Below are 23,385 nucleotides of genomic sequence, written 5' to 3'. Positions count from 1 at the left end.
AAGGAGAACCTTACAGCCTTATCTCACCCTGTAGCAAGTTCTCAGAAGCCAGGTGAACAGAGCCCAGTGTTTTAGTTCAGTTTTCTACACACTTGGATTTGCTGGTTTTCCTGCAAGGTATCCTCTGCCCCTGCAGCCTCCCTCCAGAGGACTTTGGATCTTAGATGTACAGGCCAGTGTGGCCAGACTCCTTGCATGCATAGCAAAGACCCTCCTTGGAGAATATGTGGTATCTGATGGCTCCTTTGGAATCTTACACTTGAAACTAATGCTCACCTGCCTATCTCCCTTTTCTTCTTTGGTGAGCAGTTGTTTCTTGAACACCTGTTGCATGGCAGGCCCTTTCTTTCCCTAGGTGACTCCACATACGGTATTTGCTTTAATTCTCATGACATCTTTGTAAGGTTGCCGGCGTTGTGCCCAAATTTCTGAAAGGGCAAGTCTGGATCCAGGTTGATGGCTGCCTGCAAAGGTAACCACAGCTAATGAGTTGTAGAACCAAGCTCATAAGCCAGATTTGGAGGAACCCAAAGTCCAGTGATCCGCTGCACCCCACAGACACCTCAGAAAGTGAAAGCCTCTTCAGCCAGTCCCAAAGAATACGTTCTCTTCACCTTCTGTTAAAGCACAGGTATGCCTCGCTTTGGGAAAACAGTCTTTGAAGATCTGAACTGGCTTATTTGAGTTTTAGAGAAGGCTTCACTGTGAGTTTATGCTTCAGAAGTGATGATCCCTAGGAAGTTAGCATGAGCCCTTTTCACCCCATTCATCGTAAATGAGCTGTCAGAGCAGAGTCGAGTGTGGTGGGACCCATGAGCTGCGGAGGCGACGTTGAGCTTGCATTGAAGCCTGTTTACTGGCTGTGGGACCGTGAGAAGTTCATACTTAACTCTGAGCCTCATTCCCTCTCTTTCAGAGGGAAATAATTAGCCATGTCATGAGGTTAGTGTGAGAATACATTCATATCAGTGCCGAGTACCTGCTCGGTGCTGAGCTCACCCATGTGCTGTAGTCGTTTGGGAACAGCATTATCGGTGTCCTGGGAGGCCCGTCAGAGGGGAAGCCTGGCTTCCATGCCTACGTGTGAACATTTGTATAGCGTCTACTAAATACCTCTTAAGTCTTTAGCTGGGGTAAGGCAGTAGTGTGTGTGTTTGGTGGAGCAGGTGGCTCGGATGGGCTGGGTTAATGAAGGGGAAGCCACAGACTGACGAGAGGAAAAGGCATGTTTGACCTTGGTAAGAGGCGAGCATAATTGCTGCCCCATGAGTGTATGGATGGCAGGGGACAGCTAAACAAATAGAGCTGGGGGACAGATGCATTCAGTGGATTATGTTGGCCGTTGTGCCAAGGGTGGGCCTGGGAGCTTGCAGGGAGCAACGACAGCTACCAGAGCGACCACGGAAGGTGCCTACCGCCTGCAGGACGCTGGTGTCATGCTTTTCTTCTATTCGCTGACCGTTTTCCGGATCAGTATTACTATTATCCCCATGTTGGAAATTAGGAAACTGAGACCCAGGTTAAGCAACTTAACACAGCTACGGGACAGGTGAGTGGCAGAGTTTGAGTTCAGCCTCAGCATGGCTCTTGAGTTTGTGCTTTCCTGTCATGCTGTATGCCTTCTTCGACACGGGAGCTTGCGCTGACGGTGCTTTAAGTAAGTGTCAGTCAAACAAATAAATATGAGGTAATCTGCCGGGTAGCAATAAATGCAGTGAAGAGAAATGGAATTGGGTAAGGGGTTGTAGGGGATAAGTGGTGGGGGGGAGGGGTTGTAGGGGATAAATGGTCGGGGGGAGGGTTGGTTAGCTAGTGTCCTTGCTTGGGCTACCATAACAAAATACCTTAGAATGAGGGACTCAACACAAATTGGTTTTCTCGAATTTCTGGAGGCCAGAAGTTCAAGATCAGCTTGTCAGCATGTTTGGTTTCTCCTGAGGCATCTCTCTTTCGTTACAGATGACCATCTTCTCACATTGTCTTCCTTCTGCGCGTACATTGCCCCGGGATGTATCTGTGCTCTTCCCTCATAGGGACACGAGTCATTCTGAATTAGGGCCCACCCTGATGGCCTCACTTTAACTTAATCTTCTCTTTCTCCAAATATAGTTGCATTATGAACCACTAAGGGTTAGGATATCAACATGGGAATTTGGAGGGGACACCCTTCTGTCCATAAGACTGCACCCTCTAGACCCCTAAATTCATAGTCTTCTGTAATACAAAATGCAGCAGCCCCAAAATCTTAACTCACTGGAGCACCAACATTCACTCCCAGATCTCACCTGAACACCTAAATCAAGTGTGGGTGAGAGTAGAGGTAAGATTCATCCTGAGGCGAAAATTCCTTTCCAGCCACGAACCTGTGAGACCAGGCAAGTTACATGTTTCCAAATTATAGTGGGGGACAGGCCCAGGTATTCCCATTCTGAAAGGGAGAAAGTAAAAAGAAGAAAGGGGCCACGGATCCCAAGCAAGTCAAAACCAAGCAGGGCAAGTTACATTAGATTTTAAGGCTCATGAGCCATCCTCTTGGCACTCTGTCCTGGCCATCAAGGAGGTGGCCCTGCCTTCCAGGCCCCCTGGGGCAGCAGCATGGCCCAGTAAAACCAAGGGGGAGACAGAGGCCGGACCTGGGGTAGGAAGGCAGCCTTGTCAGTCTCTGAATCACCTTCAGGCTCATTCTTCCCTTTTCTTGTTCACAGCCAGATAATTTTGCTGTCTGGGCCGTAGAATCCCAGAGGTCTGACAACCTTTTTCCTCTTTGCCTCGTAGAGACAAGACACTTGTCTGAGTCTAAGTGGGCATTGTCTCTGCTGTTGTAGCCCCATCTCTACGCCTTCCTGACTGTGAGATGAATGAGAGGGACTCTCAGGCAGTGATTATCCAGCCACCCCTTGTTCCTCCAGAACATGCTTTCTCATTTTTTGCAATGTTGGTAGGCAGAGAATTTTCCAAATCTTCAAGTTCTGCCCTTTTGCATAACAATTTCTTCTTTCTCTATTTCCTCTCGTGTTAAGCAGTAAGGCTAATCCAAGCTGTGCTTCTGACTTTTTAATATTTCATTTATTATGTTTATTAATGATAATTCTTCCTTCACTTTCCAAGCCTTAAAACCAGATGGTTGATATGGTTAGAAGCACATGAAAAGATACCTGCACTCAATGTTTTCCTTCATAGGGAATCGTACTAGTTAGGTGTTTCAATCAATATGCTTGTTAAAAAAAGAAAAAAAAAAAAAGCTTAGAGTGTTTTCTTTTAGTTTTCTCCTGCTTCTGTCCTCCATCGCAAACTAGATTAAAATCACAAACTACCATTTTTCCCCGTACTCCTATTCCACCCGGCTTTTATCAGTATTTCAATGTTTCTACTACAAGACTTGATGTTGGCTCAAGTGTTTGGTGTAATCAGCAAACCAGTTCTTGTCTTTATATATGCAGAAGAGACAGAAACTTGAGAATGCGTAGTATTTCATTATTTTCTATTTATGAAATAAGACATGCTTATGACAAAACAATGATACGTGGAAAGATAAAAAGTCCACCAGTTTTGTAATTACACAAGGAAAACCACTGTTAATATTGGCTGTATGTTTTTTCTGGTCTGTGTGCATTTATTTATATATATGTAATTTTATAAATAGGATTATCAATTTTATAATTTTGCCTCCTGTCCTTTTCTCTGAAATTTACCACCAGTATTTTTCCATTATCTTAAGTATTTTTGACAGAGAGTGTCTACGAGTAGGGGAGGCATAGAGGGGAAGAGAGAGAGGGGGGGAGAGGGAGAGAGAAAGAAAATCTTAAGCGGGCTCCATGCTTAGCACAGAGTCTGATGTGGGGCTCAATCCCTCGACTCTTGGGACCATGACTTGAGCTGAAATGAAGAGTTGGACGTTTAACTGACTGAGCCACCCAGGCACCCCAGTTTTCTTAGACATTTTTTGAAAGTATCTTTAGTGGCTATATAACACTGTAAACAATGGCCACAACATGATTTTATTAGACATGGAGGCTATTTCCAGTTTTGGTGTTGGACAAAAATCTTGGACCATAGCTGTGTTTATTAAACTATATTCACAAAGTAAAACATCTGGATTACATTTTAAGTTTCTTCAGCTATTCTTTCAAGAGCCATACAGTGTGGTGGTGAATACACACACTGCCGAGTGATCTTTGGATTCATATTTTGCTTTTCCCTCTTATATACAATCTTCAACATGATATTTCATCTTCCTTGGTATCTGACTCCTCATGTTTTTAAAGATGATAACCCACTGGATTATGGGAAGAGTAAATGAAACTTTATGAAGCACCATGCCCTGAACTTAACAGGTGTGCAATAATATTTACCATCCTATCAGGAGATTGCTCTTGAGAAAGTTTGTGCTAGTAGATTCTAACTGTTTGAACATACCGGGGAGGTTGCATATCTGAGAACCTGCAGGCACATGTATTAGACACCAGCAGAGGGCAGAAAACATTGGAAGATTCTAAGGAGGTGTGACCTGTGAACCCGCCTCATTCTCGCCCTGATCTCTGGATCCCAGAGGCTCCAAGGCTCCAAACACTTCTTCTCAAGTATATGTATTTATTTAATTCCCACATTAAAACCAAGTGCATGTTTTGGGTTAAAAGATTTTTTTCTTATTTTATAGGCTCTTTGCTTTATGGGATGTCTGCTTACCTAGAAATTTTAGCACATGTAAATGTCTTTTTTGTGTTCATGTATCTGTGTCTGCCACACCAGTCATCTCTGCAAGCATGTGGTACTACCAGTATAATACATCCAGGTAGGTGGCTAACTGGGCCAAGCCTAAATAGAAGCATAGTAAAGTCTGGTGCCTGGAGTAAGGATGAATTATCCATAGAGCATGTATCTGAGCAACTGTATTTTGTGAAAAAAATTTGCGGAAGTTTTTTTTTTTTTTTTTTTTTTTTCCAAAATCTTCAAATACTTACCCAACCTGTTAGAAATAGGGCTACGAGGTTTGCAGGCTTCCCTTATTTCCATCACTGCCCCAGGCCTGTATGTTTCTTTCTCTTTCTTCCTTAACCCACATCTAAGGGAAACATAGGGGGAAGGAGAGCACCATTAATACATTCGTTAAATACGCTTCTCTAAGAAATAACTCACCCACGAAGATTCTCTGAAAAAACTGGTTCAAGAGAAGAGAATCTTAGGTGTGACTTCCAGGTGCCAGCTCTCTCCTAGAAGCTGTACTGAGGCTGTGCGGCTGACTTCGCTAAACAACTTTGAGCTCTTGGCATCCCGACACCAGTGATAATCTGAGACTCTGCTCTGTAAACTGAGGGGCTTTGCCTGATCCTCTCCTTGGAACAGTAGTAGATTCTCAAAAGTATGAATTGGACTAAACCTCTCAAGGTTATGTGTGGTAAGGAAATGGACCATAGTCAAACTTGAGGACAGGCTAAGAATTGTGGTTAATGTTGGCTAGGTGCTTACTGAGTGCTGGGCACAGTGCCGAACGTTGTACACATATTCTCGTTAACTCCATACGGTAGCCCCTCCCCGCTAGAGGACAGACACTTTTAAGTCTCTTTGTTTTCCAGACAGCTCAGTGATGTTGTGCTGCAACTAGAATTTGCACCCAGAATGTGTAACCCCCGATGCCACAGTTTTAGTCAGCAAATTGTACCGCATCTCTCACTTGCCTGCCGTTTCCTTCATTACATGAAATGTTGCTAAGTGTTCGAGGGAAAAGGGGTTTTGTGGCCCCAAACCGTGGGGAACATTAGGTTAAAGGAAATTAAACTTGGCTTCCTACTTCAGGAATTCTCTGAGCTTTCGGCATACTATTACTGCCCCTTAGGAATCTTCCAGAGAGGATATAGAATGCAGCATTTTTAAAATTTAATTGCCCCCCGCCCCCGTTCCTCCCAGGACACTGGTAGTATCTCATGGAGCCAGCGTTCTGTGGAACACAGTTTGGGAAATGCTTGCCAGACTAGTAGATTTTGCTGTATCCTTTCCTTCCTCAAGAGGAGAGTGAGAAATACATCCAAAGACATCTGCCCCATTCCTGCTAGACGTGGAGTCACCTACGGATTGTTCTCATGGTACTGTATGTCTGTGTTTTAAAGGAAACAATTCACACCTTTTTTTTTTTTTTACATTCCCCATGTCATTTTCTTTTTTTTTTTTTTTAATTTTTTTTTCAACGTTTTTTATTTATTTTTTTTGGGGGGACAGAGAGAGACAGAGCATGAACGGGGGAGGGGCAGAGAGAGAGGGAGACACAGAATCGGAAACAGGCTCCAGGCTCCGAGCCATCAGCCCGGAGCCTGACGTGGGGCTCAAACTCACGGACCGCGAGATCGTGACCTGGCTGAAGTCGGACGCTTAACCGACTGCGCCACCCAGGCGCCCCCGCCATGTCATTTTCTTATAGTGAACTAAATAAGCATTGTATGAGCATAGGATGGGGCTCAGTTTTACAGTGTGTGATTTCCTACATCCCTGTTCACTTGTGCTAACAAGGTTAATAGAATTGGGGTCACCATTTTGCATCAGCTTCCAGCAAATGAGAAAGGTTGACCATGAAAGTTTAATCCAGTCCTCCTGACATGTGACCTCCCAATGGCACAAAAGGGACCACTTACACTAGATGTATTAAAATATCTGGTCTTTGCTTTTATTTTTTTTAAATATCTCATAAGCTGATTTTCAAAACATTTAGGGAGATGAATTGACTTGTAATACTTGAAAGTTCATACAACTAGACCCTGCCTTAAAATAAGGTTTGTGCAGGGAAAAAACACACAGTTTTTCTTTTGTGGCCAGCAATTGTCCTTTTGGGACGTTTCTTCCATACAGTGCTGGATGATAGAGACCAAAATTTATAGTTAGTGATTTCCTGAATAACAATTCAGATAGCAAATGCCTCGGTGAAGAAACAACTTTCGTATGTTCTGCAAGGCACAAGTTAGCACAGTAGGATGGACCATTTGTTTCATGGTTTTTATAAGGTTTTTTTGTTTTTTTTTGTGTTTTTTTTTTTTTTTGGTCTCTTGCAAGACAAAATGGCATTTGTTATTTTTCTTTTTGGCCTTAACCTAAAAAGAAAAAAAATTGAGAAACTGCTCAAATGATGAAAAGGAAAATTCCTTTTCCTCTTAATTCTAATTTCTCTGTCCCTAGCGAGAGATCTGAACTTTCCCTACAGAGAGAAAAGAGAAGAATCACATGGATAGGAAAGTAGTGCCTTCGTCCTGAAAAGGAAGATGAAGTTCTAGAATGGCTCTTCAGATTCTCATAAGAAATAGCTTTGACTTTTGCTTTGGGATGAGACGTTCACATACTGGTGTTGTGGCTCAATAGGACTAATCAGTAGAAGGACCTGTGAAGAACAGTACAAGGGCAACAGGCCAGTTCTGGTTTTCATTTGTGAGGGTTTTTAGGTTGATTTTAAAGACAGGCTCCAGGCTCTTGACGACAGGAGGTCTTTGTAGCTTGATTTTATTGTGTGCATACTTCATGTCTTATCCATATGTAAACCATCCGTACATAGATCATTAGAACAGAATCAGGAGTCTACCAATAACTTCTTACATTGACAGTCAATTGATTTTTAATAAGGATGCCAATTTAATGGGGGAAAGCATAGTCTTTTTAACAAATGGTGCTGGGACTGTAAATCTACACACAAAAGAATGAATTCTTTGAGAGGACCCTTACCTCTCAAAATTTACCAAAAAAAATAACTGAAAATGAATCAAAAGCCTAAAAACTATAAAGCTCTTAGAAGAAGACATAGGTGTTTGTGACTTTCAGTTAGGCAATGGTTTCTTAGCTATGCCATCAAAAGTACAGGCAGCAAAAGAATGGATGAATGAGACTTCATCAAAATTAAACACCTTTTGGGGCGCCTGGGTGGCGCAGTCGGTTAAGCGTCCGACTTCAGCCAGGTCACGATCTCGCGGTCCGTGAGTTCGAGCCCCGCATCAGGCTCTGGGCTGATGGCTCGGAGCCTGGAGCCTGTTTCCAATTCTGTGTCTCCCTCTCTCTCTGCCCCTCCCCCGTTCATGCTCTGTCTCTCTCTGTCCCAAAAATAAATAAAAAATGTTGAAAAAAAAATTAAACACCTTTTTGTACTTCAAAAGACAACATTGGGCGCCTGGGTGGCTCAGTCGGTTAAGTGTCCGACTTCGGCTCAGGTCATGATCTCGCAGTTAGTAAGTTCAAGCCCCGCGTCAGGCCCTGTGCTGACAGCTCGGAGCCTGGAGCCTGTTTCGGATTCTGTGTCTCCCTCTCTCTGACCCTCCCCCGTTCATTCTCTGTCTCTCTCTGTCTCAAAAATAAATAAACGTTAAAAAAAAAAAAATTAAAAAAAAAAAAGACAACATCAAGAAAGTAAAAAGACAACACATACCCAAAATGAAGAGAGACACTCAAATCATTCATCTGATAAGGGACTTGTATATCATATATAAAGAACTCTTATATAATTCTTATATATGAAAAGATAACCCAGGTAAAACATGGGCAGTGGATTTGAATAGACATTACTCTAATGAAGATATACAGATGGGTGATAAGTGTATAAGATTTTCATTACCATTAGCCATCAGGGAAATGAAAAGAACCAGAATGAGGTGCCACTTTGCATCTACTAGGATGGCTATAATCAAAAAGACAGCTAAGTATTGGCAAGAATGTGGAGAAATTAGAATCTTCTTAAACTACTGGTGGGAATATAAAATGTTGCTGCTGCTCTGGAGAACAATCTGGAAGTTCCTCAAAAGACTAAACACAAAGTTCCCTTAGGACCCAGAAGTTCTGCTTCTAGGTGTATAACCAAGAGAAACGAGAGCCTCTATCCATGCAAAAACTTGTACACTAATGTTAGTGTACAGGTTAGTAGCATTGTTCTTAATAGCCAAAAAGTGGGAAACACTCAGATGTCAATAAACTAATGTAATCTGATATAGCCATACTGCAGAATATTATTCACCCATAAAGAAGAATGCAGTATTAATACATCCTACACCATAGATGAACCTTGAAAACAGTATGCTCATGAAAGAAGCGAGTCACTAAAGGCCACCTATTGTAGAATTGCATTTATATGAAATGTACACAATAGGCATATCAATAAAAAGTACATTAGCGGGTTGGGAGTAACAGGGTAAGTGGGGAGTGACTGTTAATGGTTGTCGAGTTTCTTTTTGGAGTGATGACAGTGTTCCCAAATTGATAATGATGATGATCTCACAACCCTATAAGTTAAAAATCATTGCACTGCACATCTTAAATGGATGCGTGTATGGATTATTTCTCAGTAAAACGGCTAATAAAACAAAATCATATTATGTAATTATACTGTCATATTGAATTCCATTCTGATTTTAGGCTCATGGACTAAGACCATTCCAGTACATCCAGCTCCTGCTCACAGAGACACATTTCCTGAACATCAGGCCAATTGTCTCTACATTGTGCTTGTTGTAGGAAGTTTGATAACAACAGACCGTAAAAATCACACTTAGGATTTTTGTTGGTTTGGCTCAGTAACACTGGCTTCTTTAACAGATAAACCACTGAGTTGAGTTGACAATTGAAGGCCAGTTCTCGCTCCTGTAACACTCAGTAATGTAAGACAACAATGAGGGGGCACAGGCACTTCTTTACCGTAGTTATTTGGGAGCCAGGCTGAGGGAAGTTCTTGGACTTTGCTTTCATGAGTTGTGGTATCCTGCTCACAGACAGCAGAAGAGACAGTGGAACTCATCTATGGGAGACATTCCTGAGGCAAGCCTCGGGGCAGTGCATATCATTTCCTCTCATATTCTGTGATCACAACCCAGCCACTTGACCCCAAACAGATAGTGTGGGACTGGGAAATGTGGACCCTGGTCAGCAGTCACTCCTAGCTGTCTCCTAACTTCTGGAATGAACCATTGGGTATCGCTGTTCCAAGTTCTTTCCTTACACTTTTGAAAAGTAGATCAAAAGGATATTCAGCCCACATGACCGTATGCTAGTTTAGAAGTTTGCATACTATAGTTTCTGCTTCGTTATGAGGTATTTTAATACAGTCAGAACAAGGTTAACTAGCCAGTCTATCTGATTATTTTGTCAGGGTTTGCCACCTGTCTCAGGAGAATAGTCTTGGTGTCAGTCAATTTTTATTAATCGTCCACCAATAATTGAGAGGAGTTTCCAAGTATATTTTAGAAGACTTTGTGAGATCTTGTCTAGGCTTCCGGGAGTTCTCTAGGAAGTAACTCCATTTGGAGAGGCTCTCAGCTTCCCATACCCAATCCCTGCTTGAAATGGCAACCACGAGAGGCAGCCCGTGCCTTTTGCCATTCATCGTTTCAAGACAGGTGACCAAGAGGGAATCGTAAGAGGATGAATGAATCTCCAGGAAATTGACTCAACTCTGACCTTACACTAAAGTGGCGGCAGCGTGTATGTCTCCAAACCATGGGAATCTTAGTGCTGCTCTGGAAGTGGCCTGGGTGAGTCACGAGAAGTTGAAAGTTAGAATTAGAGGAGCAGAGGCCCTGGCAGCTTTTTGAGGTCTTTCACTTACCAGTTGTGTGGCATTGGGCTTTTCTGAGCCTCCGATTATCATCTAAAAATGGTGATCCTTGGGGTGCCTGGGTGGCTCAGTTGGTTAAGCCTCCAACTTCGGCTCAGGTCATGATCTCACAGTTCATTCGTTTGAGCCCCATATGGGCTCTCTGCTGACACCTTGGAACCTGGATCCTGCTTCGGATTCTTTGTGTGTCTCTCTCTCTGTCTGCCCCTCCCTTCCTCCCTCCCTCTCTCAAAAATAGATAAACATTAAAAATGAATGAATGAATGAATGAATGAATGAATAAATAAATAAATAAATAAAGATGGTGATCCTAATAGCACCTCTTTATGAAGTGATCTTGAGGATTAAGTGATAATTCCCATGAAGTATTAAATACAGGTTCTAGCACAAAACAGTGTTTTAAATATGAGTTATCATTGATAATGGCATCATTTGACTTTCAAGGCAGCAAAAAGGAGATACCTCCATTGATGCCTAATGCTTCAAAAATCTTTGGCAGTGTCCTAGGAGATTTTATGATGCAGCTGTGATGCTTGGAAAAGTTTTTCTGACGCACTCAGAATCTGTCATTAAATCACAATTTGTCAGCTACCTACTATGTGTAAACACATTGCCAGGCACAAAGGGATTGTCTATAAACAGGAAGAAGAGATGGCTTTTGCTTTGAGTAGTTCATAATGTGATAAGCATTAGCAGTGGCTGCATTTTAAATAGGCTGTAGCTAACCCAACTTTTTGGTATCCTTAGTATTTGAAGCCAACTGCACACATATTCGAGTGTAGACGGAAATAAGTGCAGCAGCGCCTGTGTGCCTCAGACACTTTAGCATCCAACTCTTAGTTTAGGCTCAGGTCAAGATCACATAGATCATGGAATCAAGTCCGACATTGGGCTCTGCACTGACCACGTGGAGCCTGCTTGGGATTCTCTCTCTCCCTCTCTCCCTCTGCCCCTCCCCTGCTTATGCTCTTTCTCTCTCGCACGATAAATTTTTTTTAAGTGTGATTATCTTTTTTTTTTTAACAAGCACAAGTCTAAAATACCGTATTTCACTTTTTATTTTAGCTTCCTGCCCTTTGCTCCCTATTGTCAATTTAACCCCTTCCACAACCAGTTGTAAGTTTACCTCTCCCCCACTCCTGACACATATACTCCAATCCCAGAATGGTGATAAAGCAATTATATACTGTGTGAAATGCAATTTCTTAAATTTTCAAGCTAATTATTCAAAAACAGATTGTGTTTTTATATGAATTAGCATAATACCTTGATTTGTAATTTATGTAGCTTAGAAGATTGGCCTCACAGGGGCACTTGTTGTGATGAGACCTGGGTGTTGTATGTAAGTGATGAATCACTGAATTCTACTTTGGAAACCAGTGCTGCACTGTATGTTAACTAACTAAAATATAAATTAAAAAAAAGAAAGATTAGAAAATTGGCCTACTGTGGTTTTTAATTTGGCCAAATTTTTATTTAAAAAGCAACATTATCATCTATTGCTTAATTTTTTAAAGATTTCTCAACCTTGTGGTACTCTTACCTCCGTGATTTGAAGCAAGGCTCACATATACCCCATATCCCTTATATCCCTCATATGTGATATGTGAAAGTCAAGGTCTTCATGTTGTTTTGCCAGTTGCTTATTCTCTCAGTTTCACAGTCTCCCTGGGATCTTAGGTTGTGAGAAGAACCTCATCATCCCATCCTTCTAATTCCCCTATCCCTTTAGCAGAGGAGAAAGCAGGCCCCTAGAGCTTAGGGGACATACTTTGGGTCACACAGTGGACATGGGCTGTGTCCCCCATGCAGAGAGCTCTCTTCACACCAGGCCCTGCCTGGTAATATTTTCCTTTCCTTTGACCTCCTTTTCTAAACCGTCACCAAGTCCTGTTACTGCTTTCTCAAAATGTCTGCTTTCCACCTTCCCATCTCTTCCCGTCTAATCCAGTCCCTCAGTTCCTCCCAATGGGAAAGGCCTGACAGAGCGCTTTGTCTCCGGGCATCCATCATACAAGATGAATTTTCTCTAATTACCACTGTCAGCGTGTCACTCCTCAGCTGCGAAGCTGCCAGGAGCTCCCTGCTTCCTTTGGCCACAGATAACAACACTTCTCCTGTGCTAGATGCTCCAGATCCTGGCTTGGTATATTCAGCTTCATTTCCTTTCTCTCCATGAGCCCCAGAAGCCCAAAGTCTTGTGTGGGTTTTCTCCATGACTCAGCCATGTTTCCTTTGTGCGTTTATCCTGTCTTGCTCCCGGTTTCTAGCACTTCTCTGCCTTTCCAAATACTCCATTTTTCTAGGCCAAATCCAAGTCCCATCACCTTTTTAGCGCTCTCCCTGACTAGTCCAGTGATGAACTAATCACCCTCCTTTATTCCCAGCCTTAATTTTTTTTAAGTTTGTTTATTTTTAGAGAGAGAGAGAGGGACTGTGCACACGTGTGCAAACATAAGCATGTGCACCAGTGGGGGAGGGGCAGAGGGAGAGAGAGAATCTCGAGCAGACTCCGTGCTGTCAGCACAGAGCTGGGGGAGGGGCTTGATCCCATGAACCATGAGATCATGACCTGAGCTGAAACCACGAGTCAGAGGCCTAACTGACTGAGCCACCCAGACACCCCTCCCAGCCTTAATCTTAAGCACTAGCATGTAGCATCAGGCATAATAAACTTTCTTAGATGATTCTGTGGTTTTTCCTTGGAATTGCATTGCCTTTTCAATTATACTCAATGCCCTTTAAAGGCATGTTTATGTTTATATTTGTTTATATTTTTAAAATTTTTTTTTAACATTTATTTATTTTTGAGACAGAGAGAGACAGAGCATGAACGGGGGAGGGGCAGAGAGAGAGGGAGACACAGAATCGGAAACAGGCTCCAGGCTCTGAGCTGTCAGCACAGAGCCTGACGCGGGGCTCAAACTCATGACCGCGAGATCATGACCTGAGCCGAAGTCAGCCGCTTAACCGACTGAGCCACCCAGGCGCCCCTATATCTGTTTATATTTTTATGTTGGTATTTTTCTCATATGTTCTATGTTTTACAGTGCTTAATAAGCGGTCAGTAAATGTCCATTGCTTATTAGGGGTTCTCGGAGCTTTTAAAAGATGTTGCCAACAAGCAGTTGAGATATTTTACAACATTCACTGCTTGGATCAGGATCATTTGTTAATATTGCAGAACAGTGTTCTCCTGTGCCAAATGTTGATAAGATCATCTGTGGATGTGTTAATGATCTTCAGGCAGGGACTGGCCATATAGGTACGGTACTCATACTAATTGTTTGTGAATTGATGGCAAAGGTGGGGGCTCCTTTGCTGAACACCTGCACATCTACCTCTTGGATCTTACGGTAGGTTAATAGTTACTTGAGAACGGATAGGAATAGCATTATCTTTACAAGTCTGGCAAATTCTCAACACACCAGCCTGAAATGTAAGCTGGCCCAGCCTCCCCTCCCACTGTGTGTCCTTGAGCCTGTAATGACCTCGGTGCTCTCTTTTCTACAGTACTGGCACAGTGTCCTAAGATTTAATCTGATCTTTTTCTGAGATATTTTTTTCATAATTCAGTAAATACTGCATTTTCCTGCAAAAGTAAGAAAGTTGTAATAATTTCCTGGTATTGGAAAAAGGAATGTATATTATTCGAAGAAAACTTTTTGAGTTTTTGATGCCCCTTTCTACACCTTCTTACCTTCTCTGGTAGTCATTTCTGGACAGAGACAAGCTGCAGATTTTACCAGACCTTGGGCTATGCTTTCCCCAAGGCATCAGCCCTACAAAAATCTCCTCCACTTTGGGTTCATAAACTTGGAATTACATTTTCTTTCATGTCAGCAAATTGCACCCGTACAAAATGGTTTGGCCATTTTACTCTTTGCCACAGAAGAAAATTGGCAGAGACTCAGACAAAGGTGAAGCTGACAAGCCCTGGCATGGAACTGAGTTCGGTGGCTCTGGGCTTTGAGTCCCCCTTGTTCATACTGTATTCTGAATCCTGGCCCACCCAGAAAGTTCTCTCTTCCCATCCCAGACAGCTAAAGATGTTTCAGATCGTGCTCCATTTTTAATGTCTCCAGCAGACGTACCGAGATGCTGTGTCTCTTCATCTACACAGACTTACCCAACTGGAGTCACTTGAAGGTTTTGTTTTTTGTTTTGTTTTTTTTCATCCTTCTAGGTGGATGGAAGTCTGCTTAGTTGAAGAATTGCCACCAACCACTGAACTGGAAGAAGGGCTCCGGAATGGAGTTTACCTTGCAAAGTTAGCCAAGTTCTTTGCCCCAAAAATGGTATCAGAGAAAAAGATCTATGATGTGGAACAAACACGTTATAAGGTAACTGAGATCTAATTGGTTTTGGCTCCCGTCTAAAAGTGAAAGTTCAGTATTTAATTTCCTTTCCCTGCGTTTACTCTTAGTGTTTGTACAAGGATTTTGTGGAATGGGGGGAGGGGATGTCCTTGGTGTTTGAAGCCTGTTAATAATGATTCCTGAGGCAGCAGCAGTTTTCAAAGCAGAGCGTTTCTATTTTTGGGCTGAGACTGAGACACATCTGATGTGTGGGGCTTCCCAGACTCCCTGCCCCATTCTTCCTTCATGGAGGTCATTTTTATTAGCACCAGTAAATGTAAAAGTGAGGGCACTCTACCCTCTTTTTTCTGCCACCAACTCAGTTTATTAGCTCCCTTGTTCTCATCAAGGAGTAAAGTACCCAGCTGGGACTTGAACTTGTGGCCCCAAAGAGTTAGGGCCAATGTGATCCAATGAATAATAATTTTGAGTAGTCAAGTAGGAATTCTGTTCCATTTAATGCTTAAAACAAAATAAGACTAATTTTTTTGTAGGCAACCAATTTTAATTATTTCATGGCTAATTTGGGAGTGTACACGGGGGAGAAGACAAAACCAAAATAAACAATAGTCTTAATTTTAAAAATGACATTTTAGAGACACGTCTAAATATTTACAGATAGTGTGATATATTTAGGATTTGCTCCACAGTAATCAGGAGGAGGATGGAAAGAGATTCAAGACTGGCCATAAGTTCATTATTGTTGAGGTTGAATGATGGGTACATAGGAGTTCATTAACTCTGTTTCATCAACATTATGTTTGACATTTTCCATTAAGAAATGAAGAAGAAAAAGGCAAACACCAACGTAAAAGATTCCTCCATTAAATGTGTCTTCAAAAAGGAGTTTTTAAGTGTGTGGTATTCTCTCCTGGAGTAAGTGATTTCTTGTGCACTTTGGGCCAGGATTTCCAAAGCTTCTTTGAAATGCGATTCTTTATTTTCTTAATCTGTTGTACGGTTGACCCCTGACCAAAGAGGGTGTTAGGGACACCCCTCCCAATGCAGTCAGAAATCCGAATATAACTTATGTGTGTATGTGTCATTTATTTTATGGTCATTTAGTTTCAGAAAGTAACCTTAACCGACACTCTTAATTTATATCCTTCCAACTACAATCCTGCCTCTGTGGGAAAAAAGGGAATATGGGAATTGAAGAGGGATTGGGGAGATCTTCTTTAATCTTACAGGAGAAGGTGTCCATCTGCTTGGGTTGTCTGCTTATTCGCTCAGTTGTGTTTGATTGTCAGTTCCGACTCCGGGATTTGTTGGAAGAGGTGGAGCATTATAATCAGATGTGCCTTAAAATGCTTTTTCCTGAAAGAGAGTGAGCTGTTCAACTTTACAGAACCTCACCTTTTGACTCTGTTAATCAAAGACCATTATACTTTATATTGACATTACTTACAGAAAATTTAAATGAGTTTCTGTAAAGTGTCTAAGAAGGGATTTAGAAAACAGTACTCATTTAATTTTTCTGTTTACCTTTGACTCTCCGAAAACTTAACTAATAGCCTCCTGTTGACTAGAAACCTTTACCAATAAGATAAGTTGATGAACACGTATTTTGTATGTCATGTGTATTATATACTGTATTCTTATAATAAAATAAGCTAGAGAAAAGAAAATGTTATCAAGAAAATCATAAGGAAGAGAAAATATGTTTATAGTATTGTACATTTATTGATAAAAAAATCTGCATATAAATGGGACCCACACAGTTCGAACCTGTGTTGTTCAAGGGTCAACCCTATTTACATCTTTATATTGTTTTGTTTTTTTTTTTAGTTGCAGATTCTCTAGTATCTTTAATAGTTCCTTGTCTTAAAATTGCAGGGACAACACTTAGTTGAAAATGGAATGCTTTCCCATTAATTGAATGATTCACACTACCCTTCAGTTGATATTGAAACAAGATTTATTTTTTAAAAGTGTATATTTAGGGAAAAAATAGTTGCGAACAGAGAGGAGGCAAACTATAAAAGAGTCTTAAATACAGAGAACAAACTGAGGACTGATGGGTGTGGGGGCCTTGGGGGGCAGGGAAAATGGGTGATGGGCATTGAGGAGGGCCCTTGGGATGAGCACTGGGTGTTGTATGTAAGTGATAAATCATGGGAATCCACTCCTGAAGCCAAGAATACACTGTATACCCTGTATGTTAGCTAACCTGGCAATAAATTATAATAGATACATAGATAGATAAAATATGTGTATTTAATTCAGAGCAAATGTTTGAGTTACTATTTGGGCTAACCATAGAGAAGAGGAATTGAGAAATCTTCTGTGTTTGTTTTCATATTCTAGTCTAAAAGATAACTGAGCAGAAGTTTCTGCCTTGGATAATGTTAGGAAAAAAAATGTATGTGTTTGTTAAAGTACTTTTGACTTTATCAAGCCATGTGTTTTACCCCAGCCTTTAACTTATTATGCTAGCCTTTCACAAGACTTTACTGAATCATTGATTTAGTCAGGCAAAGTTACTGTTTTTTAATTTTGAAAAAGACTTATTTTAGTTCCAAAAAGAACAGAAAAAAAAATTTGTATCCCCACACAACAAAATAAATTAACGTTTGTCCACATTTTGCAGCACAATTCGTCTTTTTCTTCATTGCTTCTAGAAGGATTATTACCAAGCCCTAGGCCTATTTCTACTAACAGTTGTGTAGATTTGATGACAGAGTTAAAGGGTAGTAGGTTGGGCTTGGCTCTAGCCTGTCCTGAAAGGGAATTGTGGGTATTGGAAGTGGTGAGAATCAGGCCAGCAAGATCTTCCGTGGAGCCTCAGAACAGAGGCTGGGCTAATTCGTTTCTCCTCTTGGCACACCATACACCTTTGAATACAACTTTGTCCACATCCTAACTGTGGACCCTCTCAAGGCAACTCATACAGGTGCTATTTCCTCCTGGCATCAGAGAGCCTACTATTTGAATGAATAGCACTTCTCTTTGGGACAGGGGAAGTACTTCCAGTCTCTTGTTACAAAATGAAATACCTGTGGAGCACAGGCAGGTGATGACATTCCTGAACAAAACCTTAAGAGAGATGGAAGTATTGTGTTTGCCACTCCTGCCCATCGGGCCCTGGAAAACAGATACACAGAAGAAGGGATGATACTAGGAGAGGGGCAGAGAGAAGGGACATAGCATCGGGGGGGGGGGGGGTGCGGGGAGCAGGTTGGTGCCAGCTGTGATGTAGGGAAAAAAGTACAGGACCAGTGGAGACTACCCTTCTGTTGATTCACCGGAGAAAGGAGGCTTTTTTTTTTCCTTTTTCTTTTTTAGTTTTTTTTTTTAATGTTTGTTTATTTTTGAGAGAGAGAGCACAAGCCGGGCAGGGGGCAGGAAGAGAGGGAGACAAAGGGTCCGAAGCAGGCTCTGCACTATCAGCACAGAGTCTGATGCAGAGCTCGAATCTATGAACCGTGAGAACATAACCTGAGCCGAAGTCAGATGCTTAACCAACTGAGTCACCCAGGTACTCCCCCCACATTTTCCCCCCTTTTATTAAATCTCTGAGAATGCCTAATGTCTTTGAAAAGAAACTTATAGTGATTTACCACATAATCATAAAATGTTAAGGCCATTTCCTTCATTTTACAAAATTGAAAGGAGTCAGATATTCGTGAACAGGAGACTTAACTTCCTGTTCTTGGGTTCTGTAGGACTAAAGCCCTTGGCAAGGAGCACCCAGTCATGGGACTGAGACACAAGGGAACTCAGGCTAACACAGGCCCACCCCTTTGATAAGCCTTCTGGAAACCATGAGTTCAGTGAGTGTGGGCTCTCACTGCAGCGTCTGCTTAGACTGCAGCCATAAAATATGACCTGCCCATTAAGCGCTGTGTCTCGCGGCACAGGCTCTGTCCCTGAACTCTGAAGGCCTCAGTTTGGGCAATGATGGCTCTGAGTTGAGCCGATCAGAGCTCTCATTGCCATCCCATCCTCTTTGTTTGCCAGCTTATGTACAACCCTGGCCCCTCATTGAGGTTACAAAGGTGACCTAGGTGGTAGAGTTAAACCTTCTAATGATGAGTGCCCTTTCCCTGGCCACCCCTACCTCTGACTCCAGGTCGCAGTAATGTGACCATGCCGTGTGTGCTCTGGCCCCTGACACTGTCTCTCTTCGATGCAGCATGGTGTACCTTAATGATGACCTTTATCATGAAGGCAGGAACCATGTATGTTGTCCGTGCAGTGTCCTCAGTGAACAGAGTAGACTGTAGCCCATAGTAGGATAGTAGGTGCAAGGGAAAGAGCTGTGTAGTAAAAAGAAAAGAAAAGAGACAGTAGTTTCAAATAAGCCTAAGGACTCCATTTCTTCTGTGCTTTGATACTGGAGGTGTTGGAGTCTGATACTCTTCCGTCAAGTATGATGCTCAGACTTCCTGTAGGGTCACTTGATGCCTGTGTGTAAAAATGTGGGCTCCTGGGCCCACCAGAGACTACTGAGTCAGGCAGAGTCTCTTGGCCAGGGACCCAGGAAGCTACACGCTTAATAATTATCCCAGGTGATGCTTAGGTACTACCTAGCTTTGAGAACCACTGCTCCAGTGGCAGACAAACAATATAACACATTTTAATGAAGTTACAGGGAAAGAAGATAAAATACTATGATAGAAACACATACGGGGTAGAACTTATTTGTCTGTACGGTGCTTACAATACCTGCTTGTACCAGGAACTGTTCTGGGCACACGAGGCAGCGTGGTGAGCAAGGCAGACATGATTTCACGGCATTTAGGGTTGAGGAGACAAGTTATATAAGCGAGTATACAATTGTGAGTTGTGATGAGTATAGGAGGGAAAGAATTAAAGCCACTGTTGTTGACAGGTAGCCACAGACAGAAGATGAGCTTCTCTGAAGAGCTGTTTACTCTAAGGCAGGAAAAATGAGAGGAAAATCATCCCTGTGCAGCTTTAAGGGTGGGGAGTGGGGAGTGGGGAGTACAGTCCAGAGATGAAGGAGCCTGTTTTTGAGAGACTCGAGGAAGAAAAGAACTTAGACAAATGGAGTGGCTGAAAGGCTGCGGTGAGGGACAGTGGTGAAAAATGACACCAGGGTGGAGGCAGAGACAGATCACGCAGCCAGGCTGGAAGATCTGTGATTTCATCCTAAGTTACTACAGAGGAAGCCTTTGAAATGTTAAACAGGGACATCATGGCTTTAAAAAGATGAGTCTGGCAGCGCCTGGGTGGCTTAGTTGCCTAAACGTCTGACTTTGGCTCAGGTTATGATCTCACAATTCATGGGTTCGAGTCCCATGTCCGGCTCTGTGCTGACAGCTCGGAGCTGGGGCCTGCTTTAGGATTCTGTCTCCCTCTCTCTCTCTCTCTCTCTCTGCCCCTCCCCTGCTCGCTTGCTTGCTTGCCTGCTTGCTTGCTCCTTCTCTCTGTCTGTCTGTCTCTCTCTCTCAAAAATAAACATTAAAAAAAAGATGGGTCTGCTGCCATGTGGAGAAGAAATGGGAGGATGAGGGTGAGGCAGTCCGATGAGGGGATAATTCAGCCCAAGTGACTGGTAACAGTTGGCCTGCACAGACGAGAATTAAATGGATGCAAGAGGGAAAACAACCTGCAGAGGTGGTAGAAATGGGTAGAGGGCAGCGAAGAGAGGATGTCTGGGTGGCCAGCCAGTGGGATGTGACCAAGGAGAGAGCACCAGTTCTAAAGGGGTAGGGCGGCGAAGAGGCCAAGGCTTCCATGTTGGGCGCTTTAAAGATCAGTGGGTGTTCCCACGGTGGCTAGGATGGATGAGAGAAAGAGGAGGGGAGAAAGATGGGCATTCCTTGAGCTTGATGAGGTTCAAGGACAGAAAACAATATGTGTTCAAATACAACACTGATAGCTGTAGACTTATAATAGATGTTGACTACTGAAGTGAGCCTTAGGTAGGAAATGCATATACAGTGGTTAGTGGTAGTAAGCCGTAGAATCAGAGTACTTCAGAGACTGGCTTCGTCACTAACTCTGCCTCTGTGAGCCTTGGTTTCCTCACCTTTAAAGTGGTATTACTAATAATAGTCTGAACCTTTGTACAGATACTGTAAGGAAAAAAATGCGATCATCCATGCAAAGTACTTGTTACAGTGCCTGATAGAGAGTTCCTTCTCCATAAAATAAGCAAATCAAAATAATTGTTGGCTTTTAAGCAATCTCTTTGTTCTAAAGTGCTTTGATTCTCTTGTGTAAGAAGTTACCATCCAAAGAAGACTTAAATAATTCCTCATCTATTCCATTTAAGCTAGAATAACCTTATTTGCTGGCGAAATAGCTCAGCAGTAGAAAATCAGCATTTACTTTCTGATCCAGTATCTGGAAGAAATTAGGTGGATGGACACTAACAACCCTTTCCTAAATAGGACTATAGACCTGTCACCTAGTCTGATAGAAATATGTAGAATTGGTGAAAGAAAGTCGACAGGTGAAAGTGGTTATAATGGACTAAGATTATGTTGAGCCTAGGGGTGCCTGGGTGGCTCAATCAGTTAAGTGTCCGACTTCAGCTCAGGTCATGATCTCACAGTTGTGGGTTCAAGCCACATGTCGGGCTCTGCACTGGACCGTTCAGAGCCTGGAGCTTGCTTGGGATTGTGTCTCTCTCTTCTCTGTGCCTCTCCCTGGCTCACACTCTGTCTCTTTCTCTCTCTCTCCCTCTCTGAAAAATAAATTTAAAACATTAAAAAAAATTATTTAAAGATTATTTTGAGCCTAAGTGTGTAGAAGACCATTTTTGTTCTAACTGAAGTAAATATAGTAACTTGAAGATGTTAATGCATGTTACTCACTGAACTTTGCTTCTTAAATATGTACCCATAGGATTCTGAAGTCAGCATTCTTCAGATGTTTAAAATGGATAAAGGATTTGAGATCTGTCATTTTATTTACTGCAGAAATAGGATCAAGATAAGCACGCTTTCGTTCAGTGCCCCTTACATGAAGCACTAAACCTTTTTTCTGATCTTAAGGTGAACAAAAGCTTTGAGTCTAGTCTTAGAGCGTATAATAACTATAATAAGCTGATATTTATTGCCTTTTTGGTGTACTTCACAACTAACTGCTTTATGCATATTCTCATTTAATCTCCTCAGCTCAAAGAAGCATACTATACCCATCTTATGGCTGAGGAACCAAGGTTCAAAGAGATTTGTAACTTTCCTGAGGTTACCTAGCTAATAAGACCACTAAATGGATGGGGGTGTCTGTTTCATGGTTTGGATTGTTGAAGCCCACCAGGTGAAGACCCCCTCCCCCCTGAAACCAAGTTTCAAACAAGGGGCAAATAAAATTAGGTTAATTTAACTTGTGGCAAGGAAAAAAAATGCGTACCTATGGGACTATGAGGAGGATAAAGTAGAGGCTTCGTGTAGATTTGGGCTTGTACTGGTGATGCTAATACGGATTTAGCGAAGCAAGGGCCAGTTACCTTTGAGGTGTTGTCAGGAAGCAGGATCAGTTTGGTGTTTTGGTAATTTTTATGTAGGAAGTGAAAAGATGGAATGAAGACTACATTGTCATCCATCAAAACGTCGTTCCATCTTAGTTGGAATAGTGGGACATTGAGTTAATTTGTGGTGCCTAGGGCCCTCTTCTCTGTCTTTTTTGTTGTTGTTAGAGGGTGAAAGCGAGTGGGGGAGAGTGGGAGAAAGTGGAATCTCAAGCAGGCTCCATGTTTCATGCAGGGCCCAACACGGAACTCGCTCCCATGACCCTGGGATCATGACCTTGAACAGAAATCAAGAATCGGATGCCCAACCAGCTGAGCCACCCAGATGCCCCTCTCTTCTCTATCTTGATGTGATGATTGTGGATTTTTCCCATCTCCTCCCTCCATGGTCAGAGTGGCTGTGTCTGACAGTTGTTCGTGTTCTGCAAAAGTTGTTTGTGCTAAGTCACCCTCAGACTCTACCACCTGGCCCTTCACCCTCTAGGCTCCCACTCTCTCCCCCACCTCCTCCCTCTTTCCCTCTCACCCCTCTTCCCTCTCCCTTTGCCTCTCCTGCCTCTAGTGATATCATAGTAAGTGCTGATTTTTTCCATCTAGAGAATAATCCCACCATCATGAGTTTCTATGCTCTAACATTGGGGAATGTTAGTAAAAGGAAGATTTTTCAGATTAAGAGAGACTTCATCTTGAATCTCATTTCAACACACTTAATTTGATCTTAGGCAAATTAGTTCATCTTTTTGGTCCGGGTTTCCTCATCTCTAAAAACTGGGAAATGATAATTGCCTTGCAGAGTGTTTTGAAAATTAGAGATAATTTGATTTTTTTTATTTTTTATTTTTTTATTCTCAAGTTAGTTGACATACAGTATAGTCTGGGCTTCAGGAGTAGAACTCAGTGATTCATGGAAAATTAGAGATAATTTCATACAGTGCTTGGCACACCAGAGTCCAATCTCTGGCCACACAGAGTCCAATATGGCCACTATTAAAAAGGCATAAACATTTATCAGA

General features: G+C 42.3%; 1 protein-coding gene across 2 annotated transcripts in view; it reads left to right on the top strand.

The window, feature by feature from the left end:
- The window catches only part of IQGAP2 (IQ motif containing GTPase activating protein 2), a 312,421-nt gene that overhangs the window by 140,436 nt on the left and 148,600 nt on the right, over positions 1–23,385 (top strand). For both annotated transcript variants that reach the window (XM_058729192.1, XM_058729182.1), the window contains exon 3: positions 14,754–14,910. In XM_058729192.1, the coding sequence (XP_058585175.1) occupies positions 14,754–14,910 (157 nt within the window). The remainder of the gene's footprint in view (positions 1–14,753; positions 14,911–23,385) is intronic.

This window comes from Neofelis nebulosa, chromosome 1 (genome assembly GCF_028018385.1).
Source record: "Neofelis nebulosa isolate mNeoNeb1 chromosome 1, mNeoNeb1.pri, whole genome shotgun sequence".
NCBI lineage: Eukaryota > Metazoa > Chordata > Mammalia > Carnivora > Felidae > Neofelis > Neofelis nebulosa.
Note: the sequence above shows the minus strand (reverse complement) of the source record. Positions and strands in the feature narration are given on the sequence as shown.